We start from the raw sequence: 12,587 nt of genomic DNA, 5'->3' as shown, positions 1-12,587 counted from the left end.
ATCCAAAACTGAAGTCTGGATTCCCCTAATCATTTCCTTATGTTCAGCAGAGAGCACCACCATCAACCCTATTGCCTAAGCCAGAAATCTGTGTCCTCTTTGATTCTTCCTCTTCCCTTATCCTGTTCTTCATATCTCACTCAACAGCGGGCTGTATCTTCAAAACATATCTTAAAGCTAGCCACACTTCTCTACCTGCATCACTCTGACTTGGCTACTTTCAACTTTAGCCTAGATTGTAATATGACCTGATTTCTCCACTTGCATTCCCCCCGCCCCCAACGCCAAACTTTTCTCCCACAGCAGCAAAAATTCCCCTTTCAAAATGAAAGATCACATCACTTCATTGTTTAAAATCTTTCAGGGAATCAAAATAAAAATATAAATTATTTTTTTAAAAATTTTTTATTGGAGTTCAATTTGCCAATATTTAGCATAACACCCAGAGCTCATCCCGTCAAGTGCCCTCTCAGTGCCCATCACCCAGTCACCCCAAACACCGGCCCACGTCCCTTTCCACTACCCCTTGTTCGTTTCTCAGAGTTAGGTGTCTCTCATGTTTTGTCACCCTCACTGATATTTTCACTCATTTTCTCTCCTTTCCCTTTATTCCCTTTCACTAATTTTTATATTCTCCAAATGAATGAGAACATATAATGTTTGTCCTTCTCCTATTGACTTATTTCACTCAGCATAATACCCTCCAATTCCATCCACGTTGAAGCAAATGGTGGGTATTTGTCATTTCTAATGGCTGAGAAATATTCCATTGTATACATAGACCACACCTTCTTTATCCATTCATCTTTTGATGGACACTGAGGCTCCTTCCACAGTTTGACTATTGTAGACACTGCTGCTATAAACATTGGGGTGCAGGTGTTCCGGCATTTCCCTGCATCTGTATCTTTAGGGTAAATCCCCAGTAGTGCAATTGCTGGGTCATAGGGCAATTCTATGTTTAACTCTTTGAGGAACCTCCACACAGTTTTCCAGAGTGGCTGTACCAGTTCACCTTCCCACCAAAAGTATAAGAGGGTTCCCCTTTCTCCACATCCTCTCCAACATTTGTTGTTTCCTGTCTTGTTAATTTTCCCCATTCTCACTGGTGTGAGGTGGTATCTCATTGTGGTTTTGATTTGTATTTCCCTGATGGCAAGTGATGCTGAGCATTTTCTCATGTGCTTGCTGGCCATATCTATGTCATCCTCTGTGAAATTTCTGTTCATGTCTTTGGCCCATTTCATGATTGGATTGTTTGTTTCTTTGGTGTTGAGTTTAATAAGTTCTTTATAGATCTTGGATACTAGCCCTTTATCTGATAGGTCATTTGCAAATATCTTCTCCCATTCTGTAGGTTGTCTTTTAGTTTTGTTGACTGTTTCTTTTGCTGTGCAGAAGCTTTTTATCTTGATGAAGTCCCAATAGTTCATTTTTGCTTTTGTTTCCCTTGCCTTCATGGATGTATCTTGCAAGAAGTTGCTGTGGCCGAGTTCAAAAAGGGTGTTGCCTGTGTTCTCCTCTAGGATTTTGATGCATTCTTGTCTCACATTTAGATCTTTCATCCATTTTGAGTTTATCTTTGTGTATGGTGTAAGAGAATGGTCTAGTTTCATTCTTCTGCATGTGGATGTCCAATTTTCCCAGCACCATTTATTGAAGAGACTGTCTTTTTTCCAGTGAATAGTCTTTCCTGTTTTGTTGAATATTATTTGACCATAAAGTTGAGGGTCCACTTCTGGATTCTCTATTCTGTTCCATTGATCTATGTGTCTGTTTTTGTGCCAGTACCACCCTGTCTTGATGACCACAGCTTTGTAGGACAACCTGAAATCTGGCATTGTGATGCCCCCAGCTATGGTTTTCTTTTTTAATATTCCCCTGGCTATTTGGGGTCTTTTCTGATTCCACACAAATCTTAAGATGATTTGTTCCAAGTATGTGAAGAAAGTCCATGGTATTTTGATAGGGATTGCATTAAATGTGTAAATTGCCCTGGGTAACATTGACATTTTCACAATATTAATTCTTCCAATCCATGAGCATGGAATATTTTTCCATCTCTTTGTGTCTTCCTCAATTTCTTTCAGAAGTGTTCTGTAGTTTTTAGGGTATAGATCCTTTAAAAAATATAAATTCTTTACCCACTGGCTAGACCTTGTGGAATTCGGTGTCTGCCTGATACTCTGGCATCATCTCCCTTGTTTTAGCTTCTTTGGTTTTCTTTAAATATTTGAAACCCACTAAGCTCTCTCTTGAGTCAAGGTCTTTGCATTTGCTTTTCCTTCTGCCTAGTAGACACTTACCACAGTAGTCCTTAGTGTCCTTTAAGTGTGAACTCAAATGTCAACTCCTTAGAGATGACTTCCCTGGCCAGTGCATCTACAGTAGGTCCCCTGTGTTATTCTTCGTAGCCTTTTGTTTGTTTCCTTGAAGAATCAACTATAATTTATAATTATTCTATATATTTCTTTTTTTTGTCTGTGTCCTTTTCAGGCAGAAATCAGTAGGGAAGTCTCATCTTTGCTCCACATGTCAGATTGGATAGCTTAACTGTCTGAAGGATCCAAGATGGCCACACTCACATGATTGGAGACTTGGTGCTGACTGCTAATTGGAACAACTTAAGTCTTTACCTGATGATCTCTTTTCCCAGACAGAAAGTTTGGACTTGACTAAATAGCAACCATGTTCCAAGAGGTTAACTGCAAAAACAAAGCTTGTAGGATCTCCTAAGGCCCAGCATTGACAGTTTTATAAATAATTCCGATCCCGTTCTATTAGTCAGAGCAGGTTACAGCCCAGATTTGAGAAGGGGTGGGGGAAAATCCATTTCTGGACTGGAGGAGTAGCAAAGTCACATTATAAAAAGAATATGTTGGGGGCACCTGTGTGGCTCAGTGGGTTAAGCACCCAACTCTTGGGGGCAGCTCAGGTCCTGATCTCAGGGTTGTGAGATTGAGCCCCACATTGGGCTCAGTGTTCAGCATGGAGTCTGCTAGAGTTTCTCTCTCCCCTCCCCTCTGCTCCTAAGCCCACTCTTGCTCTCTCTCTCTCTCTCTCTCTCAAATAAATAAATAAATCTTTTTTAAAAAATAAAGGTACCATTGTGTATCCATTCCAGTTATTCCTGAATTTATTATTTTATTATTTTTTTAGGTTTTATTTTATTATTTATTCATGAGAGACACAGAGAGAGAGAGAGAGGCAGAGACACAGGCAGAGGGAGAAGCAGGCTCCATACAGGGAGTCCAATGTGGGACTCGATCCCGGGACACGATCCCTAGACTCGATCCCGGGACTCAATCCCAGGACTCCAGGACCATGCCCTGGGCCAAAGGCAGGCGCCAAACCACTGAGCCACCCAAGGATACCCTATTCCTGAATTTAGATCAGAAATTGGTCCAGTGCCCAATCTATACCCAGACAAAGAGAAAGCTCCTCTAGGACAGAATACAGCAAAGAATCCAAATATCTGACTAACTATATATTCTCTCTTCTCACAAAGGAAGATGTTGGTGGCACTAGCATCAGGGAATAAAACATCAAGGAGCACAAATTGAAAGAAAATGTGTTGGTGAAAGTAGAGCTGTAGGGAAGGCAAATGTTACATAAGAAATTTTAATTGAGGAAAGCCCTTGATATGACCAGAAATGACACAGACCAAATAAATAGCCTGCCTCTCCCTTTCTTTGCCCACCTCCAATAAGCTTTTTATTCAGCATGATTTTTAACAGCTTTATTGAGATATGTCACATCCAATACAACTCATCCATTTGAAGCTTTTAGTATATTCACAGAGCTGTGCAACCATCACTACCATTTTAAAAACATTTCACCCCCCCAAAATGCAACCTCATACCCATTAGCAACCACTTTTCCCCACTTCCTCCCAGATCTTGGCATTAATCTACTCTCTTTCTGTCTCTATGGATATTTTATATACGTGAAATCATACAATCTGTGGTCCTTTTCAACTGGTTTCTTTCACTTAGCCTAATGTTTTCAATGTTCATTTGTTTTGGAGCATGTATCAATTCTTCGTTCCTTTTTATGGGCAAATAATATTCCATCATATGGATATACACATTTGTTTATACATTATTCGGTAGATGGAGTATGAGTTGTTTTCCACCTTTTGACTATTATAATTTATGGTGCTATGAACATTCACATACAAGTTTTTGTGTGGACATATGTTTTCATTTCTCCTGGGTATATACTTAGAAGTAGAATTGCTGGGTCATATGGCAACTCTGTTTAACATCTCAAGGAACTCTTTCTGAAGCAGCCACACCACTTCATATTCCTATCAGCAGCATAAAAAGGTTTCAATTTCTCTACATTCTTACCAATGATTGTCATTATCAGACTTTTGGGTTATAGCTGTCCTAGTGTATGGCAAGTAGCATTACATTGTGGTTTTGATTTGCATTTTCCTGATGGCTACTGATGCTGAGCATCTTTCCATGTGCTTATTGACTATGTGTATTTCTTCTTCTTTGGAGAAATGTCTATTTAGATCCTTTACCATTTGTAAGTTGGGTTATTTGTCTATTACTGTTAACTGTAAGATTTCTCTATGTATTCTAGATACAAGTCCCTTATCAGACATATAATTCTCAAAATGTTTCTTCCATTATTTGGATTGTCTTTATTTTTTAAATTTTATTTATTTATTCATGAGAGACACAAAGAGAAGGCAGAGACCTAGGAAGAGGGAGAAGCAGGCTCCTTGCAGGGAGCCCGATGCAGGACTTGATCCCAGAACTCCGCGATCACACCCTGAGCCAAAGGCAGATGCTCAACTGCTGAGCCACCCAGGCTTCCTTGGATTGTCTTTCTACTTTCTTGTTGGTTCTCTCTGAAGCACAAAAGTCTTTAATTTTGATGATATCCAAGTTATCTATTTTTTCTTTGGCTATTTGTGCTTTTTGATGTCATATCTAAGAAGCCATTGTCTAACCAAAAGTCTTGAAGATTTATGTCTATGTTTTCTTCTAGGATTTTTATAGGTTTAGCTCTTTAAGTCTTCAATCCCTTTTAATTTTTGTATATGGTGTGTAGTAGGGGTTTAGCTTCATTCTTTTGCTTGTGGATATTCGGGTATCCTAGCACCATTTGTTTAAAAGGCTATTCTTTATTTAAATACCTAGTAGTGCAATTGCTGGATCATAGAGTAGTTCTATTTTTAACTTTTTGAGGAACCTCCATACTATTTTTCAGAGTGGCTACACCAGTTCACATTCCCACCAACGATGCAGGAGGATTCCCCTTTCTCCACATTCTTGCCAAGACCTGTTGCTTTTTATATTGATTTTAGCCATTTTGACAGGTGAGGTGAGGTGGTATCTCACAGTGGTTTTGATTTGCATTTCCCTGATGATCAATGATGTTGAGCATCTTTTCATTTGTCAGTTGGCCATCTGGATGTCTTCTCCCCCCACCCACATTCCCCTGGATAACCATCAGTTGCTCTCTATAGTTAAGAGTCCTTTTCTTAATTTGCCTTTCCTTCTCCCTTTTTTTTCCTTTGCTCATTCATTTTGATTCTTAAATTCCACATATGAACGAAATCATATGGTATTTGTCTTTTCTGACTGGATTATTTTTCTTAGCATAATACTCTCTAGCTCCATCCATATTGTTGCAAATGGCAAGATTTCATTCATTTTTATGGCTGAGTAATATTCCATTGTACATATATACCACATCTTCTTTATCTATTCATCAGTTGATGGACATTTGGGCTATTTCCCAAATTTGGCTGTTGTAGATAATGCTGCTATAAACACCAGGGCGCATGTATCCCTTTGAATTCGCATTTTTGTATTCTTTGGGTAAATACCTAGAAGTGCAACAAACTGATTATTACCAGAGGGGAGGTGGGTGGGGCAATGGGTTAACTAAGTGATGAGGATTAAGAAGTGCACCTGTGATGAGCACCAGGTGTTGTATGGTGTTGAATCACTATATTGTACACCAGAAACTAATATTATGCTGTATGTTAACTAACTGGAATTTAAATAAAAACTGGGGGAAAAGGGCAGCCCGGGTGGCTCAGTGGTTTAGCGCTGTCTTCAGCCCGGGGTGTGATCCTGGAGACCCGGTATTGAGTCCCACGTCGGGCTCCCTGCATGGAGCCTGCTTCTCCCTCTGCCTGTGTCTCTGTGTCTCTCATGAATAAATAAATAAAATCTTAAAAAGAAACTGGAATAAAAGGCTATTCTTTCCCCCGTTGAATTGTCTTAGTACCCTTGTCAAAAATAGTTTGACTATAAATGTGAGCGTTGACTTCTGTACTCTCCATTCCATTCCATTCCATTCCATTGATGTATGGCTCTCCTTATGCCAGTACAACACTGTCTCATTTACTATATAGCTTTGTAGTAACTCTTGAAGTCAGAAAGTGTAAGTTTTCCCACTTTATTCTTCTTTTAAAATTGTTTTGGCTATCTATTACATTTCCATAAGAATTTTGGGGTCACCTCATAGATTTCTATTTTTAAAAAATGACTGGGATTTTGAAAGGAATTGCATTGAATCTATAGATCAGTTTGGGAGTTACTGCCCTATTACCAATATTAATAAGTCTTCCGATCTATGAACCACAGGATATCTATCCATTTATTTTCATTTATGCCTTTCTATTTATTTCCATTTATTTAATTACTTTCAACAATGTATTGTAGCTTTCAGAGTATCAATTTTGCACCTTTTTGGTATATTTTCTCCTAAATATTTTCTTTTTGATATTTATTTATTTATTTATTTATTTATTTATTTATTTTTTGGAGTTCAGTTTGCCAACATATCGTATAACACTCGGTGTTCATCCCATCAAGTGCCCCCCTCAGTGCCCGTCACCCTTTTTGATGCTCTTCTAAATGAAATTGTTTTGTTAATTTTATTTTGGATTTTTTTTCAATTGCTCAGTCATAGAAGTGTAATTGATTTTTGTATACCGATTTTGTATTCTGCAACTTTGCTAAACTATTAGCCCTAATAGTTCTTTTTTGTGGACTCCTTCTGATTGCTTTATACAAGATCATATCACCTGTAAATAAAAATATCTTTACGTATTATTTTCTAATCTAGATGTCTTTTTTTTGTATTTTCTTGCCTAATTGCCCTAGATTAAAACTTCTAGTATAATATTGAATAAAAGTGCCTTGTTCCTGATCTTAGGGGTAACGTTTTCAGCCTTTCAACACTGAGTATGTTAGCTATGGGGTTTTCATAAATGTCCTTTATCAGAGTGAGGAAGCCCTGCTCTATTCCTAGCTTGCTAAGCATTTTTATCATGAAAAGGGTGTTGAATTTTTTCAAATGCTTTTTCTGTGCCAATTGAGATTCTATTCTATTATTTATTCTATTTATTCTATTCTATTTATTCTATTGATATATTCAGCGTGATTTTGAAGAACATGGTATATTGTAAGAACTACTGGAGTAATCTTCTAACCATACAGTATGAAAGTATCTTTACTTAACCAAAAGTATGCTTCACAAGACATTGTTAAATGCTCTTTCTGAGCTTAGGAAAAGACTTCCTTGGGAGCAATCCAAGCGGGAAGCCACCAGGAGGAGTGGTTGAGAGATGTGCCAAGATACTCCTCCAGAAACATTTTGTAATTAAAACCAAAATTTTAATTCCATGCCTTTAAAAATATCTTCTTCTGTTTTAGGGAAGTTGCAAAGGGGAGATCCTAAAAAGTTTGTAAACTCTATTACTGTATGCAGAGTAATCTAAATTGGCCAGAAATGCATGTCAGATGCTCCTTTTTCACCCAGGGAGTAGAAATAAATATGGCTGGGTGGTATTAGTGTTGAGACTGAGTGATATTGGATGTCAAGGCAGAAAGAACAACGCACTTGACAAGTTGCTTGGGAAAGAGAGAGCTCAGATATGATGTAGTCAGTGCGATAATTTCCAGAGAAAAAGGAACTGCAAAGAGGGGTTTGGACTTAGTGGCCTGACTGGAGGTAAGGGAAAGAGACAAAAGAGTACCCCTGATTAGGGGCACCAGCTTTGACATAGACTCCCTTGCTTTGAACTCCAGCTCTGCCACCTACTAGTTGGTGACCTTATTTCTCTGATCATCAGTGTTCTCACTTATGTAACAGGTACAGAGTTGTTCAGAGAAAATGAGATTGTGTTTTAAAGCCTCCAGCAAAGTGCCCGGCACAGAATAGTCATTCCATAAAAAGTGACATTCCCTTTCCTCTCTTATTCAGGAAAGAATGTTACTGACCAGAGTGGATGACCTCAGGTCACAGAGTGAAGGAGTCAGGAGAAAGAAGCTGATTTTTATCTAACTTCCCAAGATGTAAGGTCATGAATTCTGGAGATATATGTTTGGGCTCACAAGAGAGCAACTTAAATCATTAACACAAGAATATAATTAAAAAGTATTTGGTGGGGTGCCTGGGTGGCTCAAGTGGTTCAGAGTGAGACTCTTGATTTGGGCTCAGGTCATGGTCTCAGGGTCGTGAGATTGAGCCACACATCTGGTCTCCAAGCTTGGAGTGGAGCCTGCTTTGGATACTCTCACTCCCTCTCCCTCCGCTCCTCCCCCACAGTGCAGGTGCACTCTCGCCTCTCTCACTCTCTCTCTAAAAAATACCAGAAAAAAATTTGATATCAGAGTGCTTTCAGGTACATGTTAACAAGCTGGCTTACGCAATGAAATAATGTCTTATCTCACACAATAGGACACTGAGACATAGTGTATGCTGCAAGGTTAGTGGATTTCATCAGCTAGGTAATTTCGAGAAGGCCCTAGTTTCTTTGGCCTCTCCTTTCCCCTTTTAAAGTGTCCAATTCATCCTAGAGCTGGTTTCTCCTGTGATTGTAACAAGACTGCTTGTAACAATCGCTATATGCATACTTTTCAGGGAAAGACAGAGATAACCTCTCCTTCACACATAAACTAAAAATCTTTCATGTCGGTCTTACTGGGGCCCCCATTGGTCATTGTCAACCTCTGATCAGCTTAAGCCTGGGTTCCTAAACCAAACGCCAGCAAGAGGGAGGGAATTGCCATAACTGATTTACACTAATGGCAATGGCTGTGCCTTCTGGGCTCTAGAAGGAAAATGATCACTGGGGTGTGGAGCAGAAACCCCCAGGAAGCTGGCAATGGAAATGTAGTGTGAGGAACAGGCTTTCCTGATTTTAAGCCACTAAGGTTTTTTGGATTGTTTATTACTGCATCATAACCTAATTTATGTAACAATAGAAAAAGTAAATAAAGTGTTGCAAGCTACACTGAGAGGATGGAGAGAAGTTGAAAATGTGGGTGTAAGTGAACTAAATCCTCCTCTATGAAAGCAGGAAGTCAATAGATGTTTAAAATGAAAATAAATACTGTACACAGTCATGTTACTTAGAAATATGGAGGAATCTGCCAAGAAAGAAACGCCCTCCGTCAAAAAAAAAAAAAACTTGTTAGAAAAGTAAGGGGTGCCTGGCTGTTTCAGTCGGAAGAGCATGTGACTCTTGATCTTAGGGTTGTGAGTTCGAGCCTCATGTTGCATGTAGAGATTATTTAAAAATAAAATCCTTAAAAAATTAAAAGTTATTGCCTAGGGAGTAGGCCTGGGATAGAAATAGGTGTGGCAAGAGAATTTTTGTTTCATTATAAACTCTTCCAGATATTTTAATGTTTTTATGTTTAAAGAATGTGCCTTTATTCCTTTGATAATTTTTCTAAATTTCCATTTAGTTGACTTTATTTTTTTAAAAAGATTTTTAAAAACTCATTCCAGGGGCACCTGGTGGCTCAGTTAAGCAACTGCCTTCAGCTCACGTCATGATCCCCAAGTCCTGGGATCAAGTCCCACATGGGGGGGCATGGGGGGAGGCTTCCTCTGCCCCTCCCCACGGCTTGTGCTCTCTCGCACTCTTTCCCTCTCTTAAATAAATAAAAATCTTTCTTAAAAAATCATTTCAGGCCCTGGAAACATGACCACGAAATCTTCCTGAAATGGGAGTTGTGCTTCGGTTGACTCAGATTGCACATACCTAATATTTATTCCTAAAGACCATTTCGCTTTTGACCACTGAATGGTCAAACTGATATTCTGACAACCAGCTTCAAAATTAAGACAAGAACTGGGGCACCTGGGTGGCTCAGTGGTTGAGCATCTACCTTTGGCTCAGGTTGTGATCTCCGGGATCGAGTCCTGTGTCAGCCTATATCTTCTTCAGCCTATATCTCTGCCTCTCTGTGTCTCATAAATGAATAAAATCTTTTAAAAATGAAGACAAGAACGAAAGAATTTTTTGCTTGTGCCATTTAATAACATTTCAGACAGAAAAATACAACAAAGGGCCTCTGCTCAGCAAATAAAGTAATTTCAACTTGTGACAAAATGGGTTCTTTGCTGACCTGGTGTTTTTTTTTGTTTTGTTTTTGTTTTGTTGTTGTTGTTGTTGTTGTGTTCTTTAATAGACTTCCAGGGGCCAGAGTTGCCAGTTTTTCACTAATGGATTCCTCTCCTATCATGGGCCTGAGCCTGTTTTCCAAAGCCACCTCTACCAATATCAGAATCTTCACGAAACTCATTTCTTATCTGGCCCCCAGATTGGTGATGGCTATACTGTCTACCCTCTCTAAAGCCGAGATCCCAATCTGTGCAGATAGTATGGTCATCTAGGCAGGTCCCATTTAGGAACAACATGGCATTTTCGGCATCAAATCTGTTATGGAATTCTACAAAACAGAAACCACATGCCGTTTTCTTAATTTTATCCAGGCCCATAAATACATTCTTGACATCACCACATCTACTAAAGAGCTCATGTATTTGCTCTTCAGTAGTATAAAAGGAAAGATTCCCCACATAGAGTGTGGAGCTGTCCTTCAACAATTTCTCCTGCTCATCATTATCTCCACCAAACTGCTGGTCCTGGTACTTGCTCAGCTCCAGGGAGGAATCCCCACACAGAATTCTCAGGTTGTTGGACATGGTGCCCAAGGGGCACCGTGAGGGCAGCAGTTTGCGATCCATCTTAGCAGCAGCGCACCCCCACCAACACCCTAAATTAAATTTTTAAAAAACAAAGTTATAGGGAAGGAAGCAGAAACACAAACTCATGTATATTTAAGAGGTTTGTGCCCTGATGCATGGACACCTCAGCTCTTGACTGTGAGGATTGTGTCAAAACAAACCCAAAGTAGAATGTTCCAGGCCCCAGGAACATGGTCATAAAATGCAATTTTGCAAGCCTTCTTGAAAGGGTAGCTACACTGTTCTCGGTTGACTCAGATCCTACATACCTAATCTATTACCAAAGAACAAATTTAATAACAGAATGCTCTTGGAAAATACAGTATAAAACAGTAAAATGGATCAAACTTTCATAGGGAATGAACACTACTATCATTCCTGATCGAGGACTAGGCATCTGATCTGATAAATCATATATATATATATATATATATATATATATATATATATATATAATCATATATTTTATATAAAATCAGGGTCAAAGCCCAAATACAGTTGTACTATACCTTCTTGTGATTTAAAATAATAAATTTATGATTCAAGTCCATACTATGGAAATCAATATATTGCATTGTTAAGTTAGACAAAAAGTCCCTAAATATATATTATCAAGGGTACATGTATGTCTATATAAATGAAAACTTTCTGGCATCATTAATTTCTAAATTAAGATTATATTTTACTAGCAATAAATCCACTTTTCATCTTAGATTTTAGAAAGACTTGTATATAATTGCTTGACTATACCATCTATTTAAAAAACCTCCCCAGGGAATTTTAACTAATGCCCTTTCCCCCTTTACAAAATTTTCCTGCTGCCGTCAGAGGCATTAAAAATGATTTGTTCAGTTTTAGCTGCACTTTTCAAAAATAGGCATTAGTTCCATCTCCCTCTTCTATTTTGCAACAGTTCCCAAGTTTTCCCCTGCAAGAAATACCTACAGAACCAGATGGAAATTCAGATTCTTGCAGCCTACCCTTCAGATATTCTGACTCGGTAGATCTAGAGCAAGATCCAGGAACTGGCATTTAACTTTTAACCTGCATCCCTCGGCCCTCCGTGATCCAGAAGCAAGTGGTGCAAGGACCACACTTGGAGAACTCTGCTGGGGAATGCTTTCTCTTAAACAATGAACACTCTTTATTTGCCAGGCACCATGCTAGGTGCTATGAATACAACAGTGAAAAAAAGACATGGTGAAAGTACAATTTCAGAAATTATTTGTATCCCTGGAACAAAGCATGAACGATGATCTGTACACACACAGTAGACATGCAATAAATATCTGTCAAATGAATGAATGCATGAGTTCAGAATTGAGTGATGAAGCCAGACAAATAAACAGGAAAATACAATATGGTGTGATTGACACTGTTGTAGAGATATACATGAGGGAAAGGGAAGAAGGAAATGAACCTTTACTGGGGATCTACTCTGTGATGGCTACTGTGTGCACTTTCTACTACCTCACACAGGAAGAGAGGCAGTTACCAGCGTGGGAGCATCAGAGAAGGCTTCCAGAGGAGAGGCTGCATGCATTGACTCTCATGGACAAGGAGGGTAAGTG

The 12,587-nt window shown here is 38.9% G+C and overlaps 1 protein-coding gene across 1 annotated transcript; it reads right to left on the bottom strand.

Annotated features, from left to right (window-relative positions):
* Window positions 1-10,488: 10,488 nt before the first annotated feature.
* Window positions 10,489-10,974, bottom strand: NCBP2L (nuclear cap binding protein subunit 2 like). The gene has a single exon (XM_041740460.1). It carries the CDS (start codon window positions 10,972-10,974, stop codon window positions 10,489-10,491), a length of 486 nt encoding a protein of 161 aa, XP_041596394.1.
* Between the last annotated feature and the right edge of the window lie 1,613 nt (window positions 10,975-12,587).

This window comes from Vulpes lagopus, chromosome X (genome assembly GCF_018345385.1).
Source record: "Vulpes lagopus strain Blue_001 chromosome X, ASM1834538v1, whole genome shotgun sequence".
Classification (NCBI taxonomy): Eukaryota; Metazoa; Chordata; class Mammalia; order Carnivora; family Canidae; genus Vulpes; species Vulpes lagopus.
The sequence above is the reverse complement of the archived record's forward strand: the minus strand, read 5'-3'. Positions and strand labels throughout refer to the sequence as shown.